Genomic DNA, 21,204 nt, shown 5'->3' on the forward strand with positions numbered 1-21,204 from the left:
TTATGATAGGTATTTCAAATATTAATCTAACGTTTTCATTATTATCTTGATGTTGTTTATTAAATTAAGAGTGGGCATTCTATACAAGCATGTGTTTGAAATGGAAACGCCAGTATTTGTAGCGTTCAAACGTTCAGACAAAACCACAACAACATCAACGAACATATACCAAGCATAATGAGTACATAGCGCATACAATTGAAATTTTGGTTTTCGCATAAAACATGCATGTTTACTTTTAAATTGATATAATGATAATATATTTGGCAATTATACAATAATCACATATTTTGCAATTTATTTGCGAAACATATTGTTGTTTATTATAATGAAACATGTAAATTATAGTAATTTGAATAATGTAATAAGAGTGTATGATCAGACGAATGTTATTATGACGTGCAGTTTTAAGCATTCTATAGTTGTAAATCATAAACACGGGGTAGCTATACTATAAGCATGCTCTCTTTTTTTTAAGTGTGCCTTTAATCGGACAATGCTGCAATAGAACAGGTGTACAAATACGTTCTCTTATTCTGCATCTGTGGCAAACATTGACCAAATAAAGCAGGGTCATATAAATTTTCCTATCTCCGGTCAACCGGAAGTAGTGTATTCCTATGCACGATGTGACGATTAACATGTTCTAATATTTGACCTTTGAACTTTTTTGGGATGCATCATGAATGTTATCGTTATATTATTATATCATCCTTTTTTCTTCTTTAACATATATTACCAAACAAGCTTTCAGTATTTATCATATTCATTTACTTGATTACGCAATTTATGACGTATCTAGTGTGACGTCATTTCTCAGACGAAACATACTTTCTAGTTTTTCTCCAGATTTAAGGGACAACAATTTGGTCATTGTATGAGTATTTTTTAAAATATGTTTAAAGCATCGAACGAATTATAAACGTATTTCGGATTGTGTGTTTGCCATTTATAATTGTTAAATTCGATAGGAATACAATAATTCGCTACGACAGGATTACGATTTCGTCATTCGGGTTTTGGGTCGGAGTGGTTAGTATTCGATACAAACGCTATCAAAAATAGTGTGGTTTTAACTACTTTTCGATAATAGGGATAAAAAAACAGAAAATGGATTTCGACAAAGGGATGGAAGAACAGAAAATGGATGTGTATATCGTTGTAAATGTATTGTTATAAGCAATGGATTAAAGTTGTCATTAAGGTAAATACAATTTACTTTTTGTTTTTCTGCTGCATTTTTTTAATTTTTTTACCAAGAAAAATATCACATTCTTGATTCGTTTTTTATTTCTTCTCATATTTTCAATAGGAAAGTAATAAAAGGAACAGTTTGTAGTGGAACTACTGTTAACGTGACACAATTGGTAGTTATTCGGTCGTCTGGAATGTTGTGAACATGTAGGAGGCTCGACAAGAATAATTATATTGTTATGACAATTTATCATTTGTCTTTGATAACACGTGTAAACGGCATGAAGCAGGATAAATAGAATACATGAAAGCTCGCCCTATTTTCTTTTTCTAAGGCTCACCGGATAAACTTTCTCCATCGCGACACCAACCATGTATTCTCTATTACCCATGTATGCCTAGCGTCTAAAAATGGCCTTGACAAACAGCGTAGATCCAGATGAGACGCCGAAGGAGGCGGCGTCTCATCAAGATCGGCGCTGTTTGCTAAAAGAAATTTATGTAAGAAATATTCTAAATATGGAAGTTAAATTTTATTTACACTTAAATGTATCATAAATATTGCTGGGCCAAGTGTGAGGTTGAGAGCTCTAAAACCGGTTTTAACCCCCAATGCTTCGCATTGACCGTTCCAAGGCGGTGCCCCAGCTTTATTCATTTATGTGTTATGTATGTTGTTTTGTATTGTGCTGTTTTGTGCTGTTTTGTGTTGTTTTGTGCTGTTTGGGGAATTGGTTACTTGCCTTGCCTTATATAAAGGACCAACTAATTGGGTATAATGAGAATTCAATCCTGCTCCAGCAGCTGGAGTTTCACTTCTTTATATAGAAATGAATATAATAGACATCCCTAATTTTGGAAATGAATTGATATAATTTAGAAGGATGGGAGTGTCCACTAGGCATAAATTGGTTAATGGGGAGTTTTATCATACCACCACATTGATATCTGCTTGATATCCTGATGCATGATATCTTTTTTTAATATCACGGTTGTCACGTAATTGCGCATTGTGCGTGGAGAACACACAGTAACAAACAAAGTTCATTTCTGTTTTCATCGAGATTTATTTCCGTTGAATATATTCTAACACAACGCTTCTAATGTTCATGAAGTACAATTTTACAGCGCGGCGGCCAATTGGCCGCCACGTCAAGAAAGCGTGACTGCTCTACTCGACTGTCAAACTAGGACTCTAGAATTTCCTCTTACAACAAAGCACAGCATTTTATTCCAAGGAACATTAACATAAAATTGAGATATTTCCTATCTCATTCTTGGTTGGTTAACTGTTCTCTTACCCCGATTTTCTAAACCCACCCCTTCGAATAACCCTTGTTGATTGGATGGATCGCTTATACACCTACCACATGTCACAGCAGAAGAGTGCAATATACAATTATCACTTTGGGAACATTTCATTTGCATACTTGATCATACAAACAGATGCTCTATATGGACAAACCACATGAGTAGTGTGAAACCTAACACTCCTATCATCGATTACGTGAACCCCGATACCCATAAGATACACACTCAATCCGAACTTACATTTGTTATGTACATTGGGAAATTGGATATTTCAATTATTTAAATTTCATTATATACCATATCTGAATTGGGGCTTGTTATGTACGAGCCGAATTGTTAATCAAGAACTAAAGACAAATCAACATATGTTCCCGATAAATGAACTACATTGGAGAAATGAAACCATACTTCCATAATCAATTTTTCAAACTTCATTACATACCCCATCCAAAGACATCTGTTATGTTAATTCCTAAATACCCACAACATACAGCTACTTTACAAGATGAACTCTCAAATAGTTTGATCACTTTAAACTTTTAACTTCTGTTTACGTATAAGATAGAAATATTGATGTAAATAACCTTTCAACATTTTCTTACATATCAGTAATTATAACAGTTACTAATTAATTACTCAAACATATTATTAAAATATTTCCCTATTATTAAATCTATCTGTACTTAAAGTTCTATCATAAGAATAAACAATATGGTTATGTCACACAACCCTCCTTCTTATTTTGATTTTTTTGCATTGTATGATCCAAAAAAATCTTTGAAATTTAATTATCGAATTACGAAGTACTTGAAAACATTATTCATTTAAACACATCTATGATGGGAAATATGCGGATAACAATAATATTTTTCTTTACAAGCGTCTCGGCTGAAATAGATATATTAGTTATTGTTATACAATGTCAATGTCTATCGGGATGTATTTGAGCACATCATCTGTTGATCGTTGGTCTTCAGTACATATGTTGTCGTCCATGTAGTATTGAAGTTGCGGCTCGCGGCGAATGAAGTCGCTTGAAGTCGGACCGGTTACTGCCTTCGCGGAGATGAAGATCGATCCGTCTTCAAGTCGTGTAGGGGAATCGGGTCTATCCCTGTTGCTTTGATGATTAATATAAGCCGATCGTCAGGTCGTCCTTGGCGATACGCGTGCGTTTGGTGTTCCTGATCTTATTTCTGCTGTTCATATTGCGTCATCTATTTTCGTTTCCGTTGTTGTTGTATTTTCGTTGTTGGTTCAAGCGTCTTCTTCTTTTCTTTCGGGACATTAAGATCTTCTATTGGCCATAATGCTCACAATGTATTAACTATAGCAGTGTTCCCTTTGATATCTTAAGCCTTGGAAGTACCATTCCGAATACGTTATCTACGCATGTCAAACAGTTGAACGGCTGCATCTAACTCTTCAGTGTTTAACGTCACAATTATTTTGTCCAGTGTTGCGTCACTTGTTGTCCTTCGAAAACTTTTTTGCGTTGGTCTTCTTTTAGCGATAGAACCAGTTATTCACTTTGAGAGTAAACGCCGTGATGTCCCATGCTAACCACGTTGATTGTTTCTTCAATTCGTTGTGAAAGGCGTTGTTTCGCGATGTCTTCTTCTTTTGCGTTGTCTCCAAATCTTGATATTTTTATCTGTGTTGTGGTGATACAAGTATCAGTTGTTCAAAATCATGGCAAACATTTATAAATATCCCCTTAAGTTTCTCTTAAATACCGTCATGACAACTTACTATGAAATCTAAGTAAATACAACCTTTATTACCCGATTACTATCGAATCACTCCCGTAAACATTAAATAACTTCTCGATAGTTTACGTACGTGCTATCAGTAAATTTGTGACAGGTATGCGCTACTTTATTTACCTAGGGTATTGCACTTTAAACAGACGTATCGCGGTCGTATCTTAAAATCACAAATCTCCTGTGTACCATTATAGTTTAGGAATTTTTCTATCGACATATGAACCTGCTCGCTCTTAAATACGCGCGTTGGTCTAGACAATTGTGTACCTTTTCATGAAAAGGGCAGACTTTTTATATATGCATTCATAATACCAGAACATTTATCGATATACTTCAAAATTCAGGTCTTTTTTCTCCTAATCAAACCATTCAAATAATTCTTATGCAACATCGCATCGTCTGTCCATAGCGTAATTTGCTTCGATGGCACAGGGATAAATTCTCTAACTCATGAGGACGCTAAGGTTTTCAGAACCTATGGTTCGGTATGCCCGAACGCTGATCAGTCAGCCGTGCTCATAAAATATAATTGTAACCCTTAAACAATTATATTAGAAATTTAATGCGTACATATCGTTATATTTTTACTGCGCTATACGCGTCAGATCGCATTAAATTCTTACTTAAAATTACTCAAGACCTTCAATATTACCTATATCCTACAAATATGTGCAATCAACACAATGACGTATATACATATTTACATAATATTTTTTTAAGTTTTTAAGTGTCTGCCCTATTCATATTCGCACTCAACATTATTTCTCTTATAAATGTGTTTACCCTCCTAATTTCTTTATTTTATTAAGGCATAAAACCACATACAATTAGTCAAGTATATTGATTTCTTTGTGTACGTCTCTTAATTCCCATTTATGTGCAGGTTTCTATTTTATATCTTATATAAATTAAGTCAAAATCGGATACTCTCTAATTTTTATTCATTCCTTATAGGTTCCTTTAATATAATTTCGAAATATTAAACTGCCTTCAAAAATCCTTTATTATAAAAATGTATACGCCTCATATATCCGTATTCCCATAATGTCAAATTAATGAAACATTCTTCAAATATTCTCATCTCCTCATACGATCTAATTTCATGAAAACTTGCAAAAATATCAACAATTTAAAAAAATACCATCAATTACAAATTTATTTTTTATGCAAAAAACATAAGTTCGTATACAATTATATATTCTGACCATAGAAGAATTATATAAAATTATTTAAATATTCTCAATTACTTGTTCGCTTCTAATTTCATTACTTCTATAAATCAGAAAATTCTGTATTTTTTCAAATACTTTCTTATTCATTTATTTTATTCTTAATTTCCCGATATTTTAGAAAAAACTACTTATCAATGAAAAACTGTATGATTTTGATACTTGCATAATTTCTTCGTACATGATTAATTATTTCTTTAAACACTTAACTTCGTAAAATTCTTTAAAACAATTCTGAAAAAGTTCGTTGTCATGACGCTTTTGTTTTACTTTTTTTATTTCTTACTTTATAAAATTTGACATAAAACCCTGTTTGCCATAATTTATTATAACACTGACCGTTTTCCATGTTGCGTTGTTTTTTCCGTTGGCCCGTGAAAGAAGTGGCACTTCAGGTTGATCCTAGTCACGGCACCATTAAATGTACTGTGTCACGTTATTGCGTATTGTTCGTGGAGAACACACAGTAACAAACACAGTTCATTTCTGTTTTCATCGAGATTTATTTCCGTTGAATATATTCTATTACAACGCTTCTAATGTTCATGAAGTACAATTTTACAGCGCGGCGGCCAATTGGCCGCCACGTCAAGAAAGCGTGACTGCTCTACTCGACTGTCAAACTAGGACTCTAGAATTTCCTCTTACAACAAAGCACAGCATTTTATTCCAAGGAACATTAACATAAAATTGAGATATTTCCTATTTCATTCTTGGTTGGTTAACTGTTCTCTTACCCCGATTTTCTAAACCCACCCCTTCGAATAACCCTTGTTGATTGGATGGATCGCTTATACACCTACCACATGTCACAGCAGAAGAGTGCAATATACAATTATCACTTTGGGAACATTTCATTTGCATACTTGATCATACAAACAGATGCTCTATATGGACAAACCACATGAATAGTGTGAAACCTAACACTCCTATAATCGATTACGTGAACCCCGATACCCATAAGATACACACTCAATCCGAACTTACATTTGTTATGTACATTGGGAAATTGGATATTTCAATTATTTAAATTTCATTATATACCATATCTGAATTGGGGCTTGTTATGTACGAGCCGAATTGTTAATCAAGAACTAAAGACAAATCAACATGTGTTCCCGATAAATGAACTACATTAGAAATGAAACCATACTTCCATAATCAATTTTTCAAACTTCATTACATACCCCATCCAAAGACATCTGTTATGTTAATTCCTAAATACCCACAACATACAGCTACTTTACAAGATGATCTCTCAAATAGTTTGATCACTTTAAACTTTTAACTTCTGTTTACGTATAAGATAGAAATATTGATGTAAATAACCTTTCAACATTTTCTTACATATCAGTAATTATAACAGTTACTAATTAATTACTCAAACATATTATTAAAATATTTCCCTATTATTAAATCTATCTGTACTTAAAGTTCTATCATAAGAATAAACAATATGGTTATGTCACACAACCCTCCTTCTTATTTTGATTTTTTTGCATTGTATGATCCAAAAAAATCTTTGAAATTTAATTATCGAATTACGAAGTACTTGAAAACATAATTCATTTAAACACATCTATGATGGGAAATATGCGGATAACAATAATATTTTTCTTTACAAGCGTCTCGGCTGAAATAGATATATTAGTTATTGTTATACAATGTCAATGTCTATCGGGATGTATTTGAGCACATCATCTGTTGATCGTTGGTCTTCAGTACATATGTTGTCGTCCATGTAGTATTGAAGTTGCGGCTCGCGGCGAATGAAGTCGCTTGAAGTCGGACCGGTTACTGCCGTCGCGGAGATTAAGATCGATCCGTCTTCAAGTCGTGTAGGGGAATCGGGTCTATCCCTGTTGCTTTGATGATTAATATAAGCCGATCGTCAGGTCGTCCTTGGCGATACGCGTGCGTTTGGTGTTCCTGATCTTATTTCTGCTGTTCATATTGCGTCATCTATTTTCGTTTCCGTTGTTGTTGTATTTTCGTTGTTGGTTCCAGCGTCTTCTTCTTTTCTTTCGGGACATTTAGATCTTCTATTGGCCATAATGCTCACAATGTATTAACTATAGCAGTGTTCCCTTTGATATCTTAAGCCTTGGAAGTACCATTCCGAATACGTTATCTACGCATGCCAAACAGTTGAACGGCTGCATCTAACTCTTTAGTGTTTAACGTCACAATTATTTTGTCCAGTGTTGCGTCACTTGTTGTCCTTCGAAAACTTTTTGCGTTGGTCTTCTTTTAGCGATAGAACCAGTTATTCACTTTGAGAGTAAACGCCGTGATGTCCCATGCTAACCACGTTGATTGTTTCTTCAATTCGTTGTGAAAGGCGTTGTTTCGCGATGTCTTCTTCTTTTGCGTTGTCTCCAAATCTTGATATTTTTATCTGCGTTGTGGTGATACAAGTATCAGTTGTTCAAAATCATGGCAAACATTTATAAATATCCCCTTAAGTTTCTCTTAAATACCGTCATGACAACTTACTATGAAATCTAAGTAAATACAACCTTTATTACCCGATTACTATCGAATCACTCCCGTAAACATTAAATAACTTCTCGATAGTTTACGTACGTGCTATCAGTAAATTTGTGACAGGTATGCGCTACTTTATTTACCTAGGGTATTGCACTTTAAACAGACGTATCGCGGTCGTATCTTAAAATCACAAATCTCCTGTGTACCATTATAGTTTAGGAATTTTTCTATCGACATATGAACCTGCTCGCTCTTAAATACGCGCGTTGGTCTAGATAATTGTGTACCTTTTCATGAAAAGGGCAGACTTTTTATATATGCATTCATAATACCAGAACATTTATCGATATACTTCAAAATTCAGGTCTTTTTTCTCCTAATCAAACCATTCAAATAATTCTTATGCAACATCGCATCGTCTGTCCATAGCGTAATTTGCTTCGATGGCACAGGGATAAATTCTCTAACTCATGAGGACGCTAAGGTTTTCAGAACCTATGGTTCGGTATGCCCGAACGCTGATCAGTCAGCCGTGCTCATAAAATATAATTGTAACCCTTAAACAATTATATTAGAAATTTAATGCGTACATATCGTTATATTTTTACTGCGCTATACGCGTCAGATCGCATTAAATTCTTACTTAAAATTACTCAAGACCTTCAATATTACCTATATCCTACAAATATGTGCAATCAACACAATGACGTATATACATATTTACATAATATTTTTTTAAGTTTTTAAGTGTCTGCCCTATTCATATTCGCACTCAACATTATTTCTCTTATAAATGTGTTTACCCTCCTAATTTCTTTATTTTATTAAGGCATAAAACCACATACAATTAGTCAAGTATATTGATTTCTTTGTGTACGTCTCTTAATTCCCATTTATGTGCAGGTTTCTATTTCATATCTTATATAAATTAAGTCAAAATCGGATACTCTCTAATTTTTATTCATTCCTTATAGGTTCCTTTAATATAATTTCGAAATATTAAACTGCCTTCAAAAATCCTTAATTATAAAAATGTATACGCCTCATATATCCGTATTCCCATAATGTCAAATTAATGAAAAATTCTTCAAATATTCTCATCTCCTCATACGATCTAATTTCATGAAAACTTGCAAAAATATCAACAATTTAAAAAAATACCATCAATTACAAATGTATTTTTTATGCAAAAAACATAAGTTCGTATACAATTATATATTCTGACCATAGAAGAATTATATAAAATTATTTAAATATTCTCAATTACGTGTTCGCTTCTAATTTCATTACTTCTATAAATCAGAAAATTCTGTATTTTTTCAAATACTTTCTTATTCATTTATTTTATTCTTAATTTCCCGATATTTTAGAAAAAACTACTTATCAATTAAAAACTGTATGATTTTGATACTTGCATAATTTCTTCGTACATGATTAATTATTTCTTTAAACACTTAACTTCGTAAAATTCTTTAAAACAATTCTGAAAAAGTTCGTTGTCATGACGCTTTTGTTTTACTTTTTTTATTTCTTACTTTATAAAATTTGACATAAAACCCTGTTTGCCATAATTTATTATAACACTGACCGTTTTCCATGTTGCGTTGTTTTTTCCGTTGGCCCGTGAAAGAAGTGGCACTTCAGGTTGATCCTGATCACGGCACCATTAAATGTACTGTGTCACGTAATTGCGTATTGTTCGTGGAGAACACACAGTAACAAACAAAGTTCATTTCTGTTTTCATCGAGATTTATTTCCGTTGAATATATTCTATTACAACGCTTCTAATGTTCATGAAGTACAATTTTTCAGCGCGGCGGCCAATTGGCCGCCACGTCAAGAAAGCGTGACTGCTCTACTCGACTGTCAAACTAGGACTCTAGAATTTCCTCTTACAACAAAGCACAGCATTTTATTCCAAGGAACATTAACATAAAATTGAGATATTTCCTATCTCATTCTTGGTTGGTTAACTGTTCTCTTACCCCGATTTTCTAAACCCACCCCTTCGAATAACCCTTGTTGATTGGATGGATCGCTTATACACCTACCACATGTCACAGCAGAAGAGTGCAATATACAATTATCACTTTGGGAACATTTCATTTGCATACTTGATCATACAAACAGATGCTCTATATGGACAAACCACATGAGTAGTGTGAAACCTAACACTCCTATAAACGATTACGTGAACCCCGATACCCATAAGATACACACTCAATCCGAACTTACATTTGTTATGTACATTGGGAAATTGGATATTTCAATTATTTAAATTTCATTATATACCATATCTGAATTGGGGCTTGTTATGTACGAGCCGAATTGTTAATCAAGGGCTTAAGACAAATCAACATATGTTCCCGATAAATGAACTACATTGGAGAAATGAAACCATACTTCCATAATCAATTTTTCAAACTTCATTACATACCCCATCCAAAGACATCTGTTATGTTAATTCCTAAATACCCACAACATACAGCTACTTTACAAGATGAACTCTCAAATAGTTTGATCACTTTAAACTTTTAACTTCTGTTTACGTATAAGATAGAAATATTGATGTAAATAACCTTTCAACATTTTCTTTCATATCAGTAATTATAACAGTTACTAATTAATTACTCAAACATATTATTAAAATTGTTCCCTATTATTAAATCTATCTGTACTTAAAGTTCTATCATAAGAATAAACAATATGGTTATGTCACACGGTGAACAGGAAGTTCATATATCAGTTATGTGTGGAGGCAACTAGGACTTAATTAAAATGCTTTGTGCTATTGTAAAACTGAATTTGATTTATTAAAACAAACAAATTGATACCAAGCGGTATTACATTTTATCCACAAACAGCAACAAAAACAGAAACAAACGTATTTTTCAAATATTAAGAGTGAATAAGTACATGCTGATGACGTCATGTAACAAACGGGCTACTTTTTTTGACACGCCTTCATATGCAAACATCAAAGGTCAAACGTTATGTCAAAAGTTAAGCAATTATTATAAACAGAACAAACAAATAAACCAAACAATCAAAAAGTAGTAAAAATAAAATAAAAACACACTTAAAAATAGAACCCAATGTAATATGCATTAAATAATGATTTAATTTTAAATTATAAATTATTATTAAGGTTGCCGCATTATCTGACTAAGAAATACAAAAACTCTACACAAACAACATTTTGGGTGCAACAATACCAAAATCACTCCTGAATACCATTTGGTTAAACAACTCCCTGCATTTCGGCCTACGAGGAACCCATGAGCAGTACAATTTAAGGTTAGCTAAATTATTAAATGACAGACTTTCAGTGCTAAAAACAAGAGTCTAAAATTTGATAAATTTTTGGGAATGCATATGAGCCGTTCCATGACAAAACCTGCATTAGTGACATCAGTTATGACGTTGGGAAAATCCCACTTATTATGACGTCGTGACATGCGAGTTTAAACAGTGCATTTACGCGGAGCTTAAATTTTTGTGATTGACGGATTGGTTTTTAGCGTTATTTCTGTTCTGCTGGATATACATGGAGTAGGAGATAGAGGTATATTTATTAACTTATTAAATAATTTTATTTTGTATAGATCTATTTGTATAAACACCGATATTGATGCAAAATTCGGTGTGACAAAGTGACGATATTAACAATGGCGTCTATTTGTATGCAAAACATAGGTTTAAATCCGATCGCGATTTATGTGATGAATTCTTTACAAAACAAGGTCTCACAAATAATCAAAATCATTGACATGTTTAAAATGCAATAATTTAACCACAATTTAATATTTTATTTATTAAAGTTTAAACTTATTTATATTGAAAGAAGCAATTAATCTTCGTCTCACGTTGAACTGCTTGAAACAATTTCAAAGTTCACTGTTGTATATTGAAATGTCCTTTTGATATGTGTGCGATATAAAATGTTTTCTTCAAAATTGATCGTAAATTATATTTTTTTTGGAAAAATGAACAACATAGGTCTGAAATATGTTATTTGTCGTAAAATGATTTTACTTTATTTCTTTATGTTATTGTGTGATGCGCACAAAATATCAGTATTAATAGATCAGTTGTTAAGCCAGAATCGTACCACGCTGAAGAACAGAGTTCGATTCCAGTCTGTTTTTAATTTGTTTAGATAATTATTTTAGGTCAAAATATTAAATGAAACAAGTGTTTAAATGAAATGTAAATTAAAACGATTTTTGTTTTAATTTAATGTTTAATGCACATTATAGAATCGATACGTCGTAATTGTTTTCAGGAGCTCGAAAGTATATTTTCTGAGCATTTTGGCAGAACACCATTATGTACGCCTGCACATTCTCAAGAACTGTCATCCGATGACAACAATGACCAGATAGAAGGTGCATGTTGCGGTCATGGAAAATCGAAATGGGTCCTTCGTTTCTGGGCAGCCTGCTGAATCAAGCAGTGACTCCACTGACGATGATGGAAGTGATGACGGTGATGCGTTTTCACAAGATAATAGCATGCGGCGTTTCCACGAATCTGGCTGTGGTTGTGCTAAGAAATGCCACGAGAAATTTGATGCCTCCCAAATCAGAACCTACACCCTTAATACGCGGGAAATGACGAGGGAAGAAAAGTAAATGTATCTTAAAGGCTGTTTGTCCGAAGGTCTCACAAATGACTCTACAAAGCGTGGGAAAAAGAGAATGCAAATTCGTGGAAAAAACACATTCAGCGGTCAGGAAATATGCGCATACACGTTCAGATTGTTATTTGGCATAAGACGTTGTGCATTAAAATCAACAAGGCAGTCATTGAACAAGACAGGTCCGGGCCCACGCCGGCATGGAAATACAGGAAGGAAACCAAAACATGCTCTGGTCTTCACAGATGTCGAGCGTGTGGTCCAATTCATCTGCAACTATGCGGAAGAATACGGAATTCCACAACCTGCAGCTCCGAGTGGGGGAGACGATACGGAACCGATATACCTACACAGCGGTACAACGAAAATGAACATTTATAAGCTGTACAAAGCAAGCTGTCAAGAGGCTGGCGTGCGTTTCGTCGAAAAAAGCTCCTCTCAGTCAATATGGAGTGCCTGCATCCCACATATATAGGTTGCATCCGCTAGAGACGATGTGTGCGCGACCTGTGAGAGGCTGCGAAGAAAAATATGGATTCGGTATCGGAAATGGACAAACTAGCTTCCACTGAAGAAATGCATAGTGAATCACTATGCATTTTTTTCAGTGGAAGCTAGTTTGTCCATTTCCACTATTAGTGATATTGTTTTGGCACAAAAAGAAATAGACCTTTACAACAGTCTCATTAACAAAAAGCAAAAGAAACGTCACATCTATGTACAGCTGAACGATCAAACAACTTCACGTTTGATTTCGCGCAAATTTTCGGTATTCCACACCATGCACGACAGATGTGGCCATTACATTTCGCATCGTTAAGAAAAGTCCACATGTTTGGAATGAGAATTGATGATCATCGACAAAAATGAGAGCATCGGTGCAGATGGAACTAATGCCCAAGAACCAAACGCTGTCATCTCCATGATAGACTACGCGCTCAACACCCATGGATGCGAAGATCTCTCGTGCACAATACACGCCGATAATTGTTCGGGTGAGTTAAATTTTAATTGTGATCATTATAATTTCATATTGCGCAAAAGCCGTTTAAATCAAAATATAACGATAATGTTGGAATATTTTATTGGTTATATTTATCGTGATAATAATAACGCGATTCATAAATGAGTATAACATATTACAGTGATTTTAAAATGAATGATGATGGAAGTGTGCTGGTTATGACGATGACGACAACGATGGTGGTAAAGAAGATGATGATGGTAATAATGGTGCTGTTGATGCTGATGACGATGACCATTTAGTAAACAATGACTGATGAATATGATCTTGATATCTTGATCAAAGTTATTGTTGTTGCTTTAAGGTCAACACAAAAATCAGTTTGTGCTTGGGAACTTTGCATGGCGAGTCCTGACACGGCGCCTGGCACTTCAATCGAATATATGATGCAGGTTCCGGGTCATTCACGATGTTCGGTAGATAGTGGGTTCGCCCATATTAAAAAGCTGTACAGGTAATAAACCTTATCGTTGTTATAAGTTAACATTTATTATATTAATAACGATTACTTAAATATGTTACTATTAGAAAAAACACATAGTATTTTTACAAGTTTTATTTGCAACATAAATATACAAGATGATAATAAGTAGTAGTATTGATGATATCAGAATAAATTACACGGTAAATGGTATCATTACATGTTAGTCCTTAAAGCATGTTATATATGGTGTGCTTTACTTATTGTATTGAACATGCGCTTCAGACGCTCGGACTGTGACATCTTTCAGCAGCTAGAGGATATTGTCAACAAGTCGTCTACTGCAAACGAGGCTGTCCGATATCCGACCTGGTGCTTGTGTGACTGGAAGACTTTCTTGTCTACATCTTTTAAAGCAATACCCGGGATAAGGTAGTGTGTCCAACTTTTTATAAGCTACACATTTTTCACATGTATGAAAATACACACAAATATTTATAAATGCACACATGTTCCTCACACATATTTGTATGATTCGAGTCACCAAAATATTAAAGTGTTTATCAGTGTGTAAGAACTCACTTGAAATTCAGCATGCTTATGTTTATTTATTAATTGTAAATAATTATAAAATACGAAGTATTTAATTATTATACTTAATAATAAAACACACACTTTCAAGAAAAACATAGCTAAAAAACATGTCTAAAGATTTGTTTCTGGCTAATGTGTTACAGGAAGTACCAGTACTTCAGGTTCGACTCATCGAGGCCCGGCACGGTTTTCGCGAAGAAAGCAACGGACCTACCAGAGGAAGAGTTCTTCATCATGAAACACAGGAAACTCCCCTCAGCAGAACCGTGATTAATTAAACCGGCAGGGCTATCAGAGAATCGCGTGAAATCTCTTTACAGAACTGTCCGACCATTTGTGCGACCATGTTATCAGGACATTACCTGTCCAACACCCACAGACTGATTGCATGTGATTACATCATGTATTCGAACATCAACCTAAACAGTTATTTTAATCCATGCGCGTGTTAATGCAGGGTTTTCCAACAAGACGAACAAGTTATTGTAAAATTTGAATTAGTGTTTGATATTGCGAACAATTTACATGCTGTTAACGTCATGAATATGTCATTCCGATGACGCGACGTCAACATCTTTGTTGCGTGATAGTATGCGTATATAATGTTGTCATAGCAACGCTAAATATTGGCGTACACATGCAATGTATACATCATTGGATTCGTGAATGAACGTACACTATGAAACTGAAAAAAAAACGAACAATTGATTTTTTTGTCATTAATGCAGGTTTTGTCGTGGAACGGCTCATATCTTTATATAATCCCGTATTAAACCAAATTAATTTGGTAAACCTCAAACATCTTTAATTTCACATGAAACGCCCTGAATACTTACTTAAATATAATAAACACAACTTCTGATTATTATACACATTTTTTAAGATGGGGTGATATCATACTCAAGACACATGCTTCAGGAAATGAATTTCTGGAGTTCAATGAACGACAGACAAAGACCCGAATTGGAGCAAAGAAAAATTCATCCTAAGATGTTTTTCCTCCCCACAATTAAGAAATAGGGACCCTATTTACATTTACAAACAGTACAGTGATTAAAGGCCAACCGGCTTCAGCACTGATGATAGCCCATTCTATCTGGCAACAAGAACCGTGCCCTTAACTGACAGTTCTGATCAGTGGTACCTACGGAAGAAACTTGTTGGAAAAAAATTGCCAAGATGTTGAAAACTATGGCCGGTTTTGAAAAAAACATAAGTAATCATTCTGCTAGAAAACGCCTTGTTCAAATACTAAGGGAATTCAATATCGCACCCACCGAAATCATGCAAATAACAGGACACAAAAACGTACAGTCAATAATAAATTACAGTGAAATATCTATCTCTATCTCTCGGTTAATGTCCAGATTTAGTTGTATAGCTCTCCCATCATAGCCTTGAAGACATCTATGGACGTGAAAGTGTCCACCTGTTCTGGGAGAGCATTCCAGAGGCGTATTCCAGTTGGGAAGAAGGTTAACTGGTAGGCGTTGACGGTGGTTAATGGCACTATGTAGCAGTTTGCATGGCCTCTGGTGTGCACTCCTGCTGGTATAAGTACACTTCTGGCGTTGCTGTCCACTAAGTTGTTAATGATCCTGTACATCATGTCATCTTCGGGGCTTTAGCCGTTTGACGTCTTGATTCAAGTGTTGTCCAACCGAGCTTGTTCATCATTGCAGACATTTCCGAACAAACACAAAAAAGATGTTCAAACCTTTTGGCATCATGTTCTACTGCAACTCCATCTGTTTCATGCACTTCTGTCAACACTTCCGAAATAAACATTTCTCTCCCCACCACCCGGCTGTTTCATAAGCACAATTACCTGGCCAAAATCCAATAAATGGCATGTTTTTGGAGCTGTACTTAACGTGCAGAACCTCAATATCTACGCACAACCACCACAGCAAACCAAACGCGCAGTATATATTCCAAATTCTAATAAAAACATCATTCAGTTCTTTACACGTGTTGACACACTGCGAAGACGTGAGCGACTGCACTGGCCTTGACATGTTACAATGGTTATCAAGTTTTGCCTTTAAAATGTATAATATATGCTTTCATTTTGTGTAATAAAGTATTAATGCTTAAAGTTTTGTTGCAGAATTAAAGAAGAAAGAGAAAGAAACAGCGTTATTAAATTACAATAAATGGCGCTACATTTGTTCGTGTCGAGGAACATTGCTTTTGTTAGAAAAATTCATGCGCGATTAACTAATGCAGCGGCTCCAGGGCGTAGCGATTATTTTCCATTTTTTCTTGAAAAACGGGGTGAGTGGTGTCAGTGGTATGATAAACAGAAAAACAGGTTACTGCCTGATCGTTTTGTAAAATATCAGGCTCGGCACGAATAAAAGAACGGCTCGGCAAGCCTCGCCGTTATTTTATTCTAAGCCTCGCCTGATATATTACAAAACGATCAGGCAGTGACCTGTTATTCTCTTTAAATCGGCCTTGTAAGTCGGTTTCCTTCCAACACGTGCTGCTGTTCTATAGTGTTGACGTCCATGTCAATTGGGCGTTGACCGCATCGTAACAGGGGATAATGTGTTTCACTGTACGATACTAGATGTACAATGCCTTATATTTATCTTCCGCAAATTCAGTTCATTCACCCTAAAGTTTAAATGACATGTAGGATGTTGACATGTTCTTCCAAATGCATTCTTCTAAACTCGCGTTGTGTTACATCCTGCAAATTGAATATCAGACACAATAAATATAGCTATCAGCTTTTGTAATTAATTTTAATAGAAACATCAATATAACAATGGTTTCTGCAATTTGTGTTCCGAATTGCTTTGTTGTTTGTTGGTGTTGTTTTGTTTTTAATTGTGTGTATATGAGTGTCTTCTTTGTACGCTAGTATGCATTTATCAATATATATTTACTGCAAAATAAACGTAATTCTCATCGCAAAACTAAAAATAAATGTTTAGCACTTAAAGTAGAACAATGTATTCCGCAAATGTGTAATTTTAGAAACTAAGATATACATTGATGAGTAAACCCTTACAATTCTATTTTGAAATATTAGTGACACTGTATGTTTTATTACACTTAAATGTTAGATATTCAAAAACGTGTATGCATATAAACTATAATATAAACTTTGAAAACGATTGTCGTTGTAACAGTATACTTCTTTTATTTTTGGTTTAAACAAACATAAGGATTACATAGAGGATATGTGTTGGATTTGGTGGAATATTGATTTAAATTCACGAGTGATCATAGAAAATGATATTTCCCCGTTGGTTGCCAAACAGTTTTATTGCATGTATGTAATCCGTATGTTTTATAAACATTAACTGCAGAGAAGTCGCCCTTGGTACAATTGAGAGGGACCACAACGGGGAAATCAACGATTTCTAAAAATAGTTCCGGTAAAACAGTGAAAATAATCGACAGTTTCACTGTTATTTTTCACTTTTTGTAGCAGTGAAATATTATTTTTGATTCACTAATCTCCATAACCAATCGGGTGACATAAAATAAAACATGCACTAACATTTTGAGGCGTCCAACGGGGAATTATATTATCCGGAATGGCAAAAATACCAAAAAATCACTTTTAATCAAATATTAAAAATAAAATTAATTGAATTTGGAGGATTATCGATTTAAATTCACTCGTGATCATAGAAAAATATATATGTTCACTCGTGGAAATATCATTGTATATGATCGTACATGAAACCACATATATTCCACCAAATTCGTCACTCGATGTTTCGGCTAAAATTGCATTGACATTATAACGAGTAAGAATTATCCAATATGTATTACACTAAATAAGCGTTCGAGGTCACTCACTGATAATGCTGATATATATCCATATCCAACAATCAATCGATTCGGAGGCGCACAATAAAAAACACAGGTGTCGTTCAACCATATGCGTCATAGATGAGGACGAAACTCAATTGATTAAAACATTGTATGCTGAAGTTTAACAAGGGTCAATGTCAGAATTGGAATCTGGTACATTGCTTATTTGTAAACGCACAACATCGGTATGTTGGTGAATCGTGCTCACGTAAATAACACAGTTTTTATTCATCTTACTGGTAGTTATAAATCAGTAAGAAGGCCTCGGCAACCTCCAAATAAAGAACGTTTGAGCGAGTCAACGAAATATGCAAGCCTTGGAAACTTCGAGGCTTGACATGCAAAGGTCTTGTGTCTTTCTTCAATATCATTATGGCATTTTGAAAATCATGTTGTGGTCGACTAAAATATGTCCGAGACTTTTGTTAATAATAAGGCTTTGTTCATCTGACCTAAAATTCAAACCAAAACTATATTGCTTTCAGTAAGAAGTTGAATTAATGCTTATGGTAGAGGCTTGTCTTTTTTTTAATTATCATATAATTTGCTCACGGAAATGCTCTCGTTTTGTTTAAGATAAGTGTATCTTTACGTTCATGAATGTGATGGTCACAAAACAAGCACGTAGTGTTTAAAACATTATAGTGGTGTATTTCTTTACTTAGTGACACTGACACACCCATTTCTGTTATCGTTGATGGTATTGAAATTGAATGAGGCTCACTTATAAACATATGCTGGAGCTGAAACGTTCAGGGTCTAAGCATGTTAATATTTGCACCCTGTCATAAATAACTTTGCTTCTATCGCCTTATCTATCTTATCTCATGGGTATTTAATATTGCAGTATCATTATAAACAATAAGTTAGCCCTTTATTAAAGTCAAGTGACAAATTGCAGAAACAGTACGAAACGGCACAATACGAAATAACATACACACATACATGTAGAGGAATGAAGCTGGGGTCACGGCCTCGCAATTCGATCAAACGTATCTACACTTGGAAACTTGTCTAACCCAACACTTGTCAAACTGAATATCTCCGTTAAGAGTCAATATTTTGATTAAACATTTTAGATGTGATCATATGATTACATTTTGTGCACGCTCACGATAACATCAATAATACTTGATGACAAGGCCCTTGTGAACGAAGAATATGTATGGTTTCATCTTTGTGACGTGGGAATGGTGAAACGCGATATTATTATAATATTGCGATATTATTATAATATTAACTGGCTATGCTGACAATTTATATTTACTAATGGTTTTGGAAACGTATCAGGTTACAGTTAACGTTGCCTGTAATTTCAATCGCAATAATCCATACACAGATCTTTATATTATATGTACTGTCATTGCCCACTGATTAATGTTTCATTTGTTCCACGTAAAATGACGACACATTGTTCTGTGTTGCATACCGTATATGGCTATTTTAAATTATTAATCTGGGCAGAAATGCGATCGGAAATTCGCGTTGTAAAACAGTTAATTAACACGTAAAGCTGGGTACAAAACGTTACAAGGGTTATGCAATACATGAGGCGTTTATACTGGCGAACTGTCGCCTGAATCGTGTACATCTTTCGAACATGTTTGTCTGACCTTACATTCCGCAAACGGTGAAAGCTTTAAAATATCACGCATTTAGTAATTTTAAAATACACATGAAAATCAACATTAATAAAACAAACAATACAACTTTGTCGTCACTGATTACCAGTTTCTTAGCAAATTAGGACGTATCTATGCAGTAGTTGGATCAACGTATGGACAAATGAAAAGACGGGCACACGGTTAATTTATTGTATGCATTTTTGTGGAAGTTGAACGCGCGTTGGTATGCATGCGCTAAGATGCTTATTGGGTTTTTAATGAATACAGTTATAACCGTGCGTAAACTGAAGAAGAAGTTTTAAGTCTGTGGGCCATGGATTAATCAATGTATTGCTACAAATAAATCGCAAAACACTTAAGCGCAGCTGATAAAAAAACAATATGTAAGACTTAAATCTGGTTAGAGAGTTATCATCATCAATTGTGTTTCAACAATACCATACGGCCATTCTGGGCCGGACGTCTACTATAATTGGTCTGCTACTTACAAAACGACCCGAAGGTCTGGGCTGCTGACAGTCGTCCGCTCTAGCATTGTCTTGTGTTTTCATTGAAATAACATATCAAATCATGTTATTAATTGACTTTAACATTTTACCGAACAAGCTTTCCGAACTTTTTTGTATTCAATTTCTTACGCGAGTGTTCACGTTTCTCGCGAGAAGTAATGTTTGTGATAAACCACATTTGTTTGAGTAAGACACTTGGTGATAGGAAAAACAATTACTTAAGAGTGAACTGTTAACGAACAAGCATTGTAAACATGCTTTGAGCTACACAAACCATTTCAAACGTAGTGCTTCTTAATACAGGATTGAACTGCTTTTATGAATACCCATTTTTTCTACACACCTATAAGAGCATTCCATCGTTTGTTTCGATTCTTCTTTTAAATTGAACACTGAGTCATTTGGAAGAAAGTTGTTGTAACCTTGAATAATACGCGGCCGCTTGACTTTATTTCATGCAGGTATTTCCGAAATCCAATGCGAAAACCTTGAATAATGCCAGCAATTTCGCACCTTTCTTTTAAACAGTTTTATCAATTAATGTTGAAAAGAGTGTCTTCATAA

The 21,204-nt window shown here is 34.5% G+C and overlaps 1 protein-coding gene across 1 annotated transcript; it reads left to right on the forward strand.

Moving 5' to 3' along the window:
* Window positions 1–12,394: 12,394 nt before the first annotated feature.
* On the forward strand, window positions 12,395–15,134 carry LOC127840773 (uncharacterized). The gene is made up of 3 exons (XM_052369186.1): window positions 12,395–12,621; window positions 14,361–14,507; window positions 14,813–15,134. Exons 1-3 carry the CDS (start codon window positions 12,395–12,397, stop codon window positions 14,937–14,939), a joined length of 501 nt encoding a protein of 166 aa, XP_052225146.1. The 3' UTR covers window positions 14,940–15,134.
* The last annotated feature ends 6,070 nt before the right edge of the window (window positions 15,135–21,204 follow it).

This window comes from Dreissena polymorpha, chromosome 8 (genome assembly GCF_020536995.1).
Source record: "Dreissena polymorpha isolate Duluth1 chromosome 8, UMN_Dpol_1.0, whole genome shotgun sequence".
In the NCBI taxonomy this organism is placed as follows: domain Eukaryota; kingdom Metazoa; phylum Mollusca; class Bivalvia; order Myida; family Dreissenidae; genus Dreissena; species Dreissena polymorpha.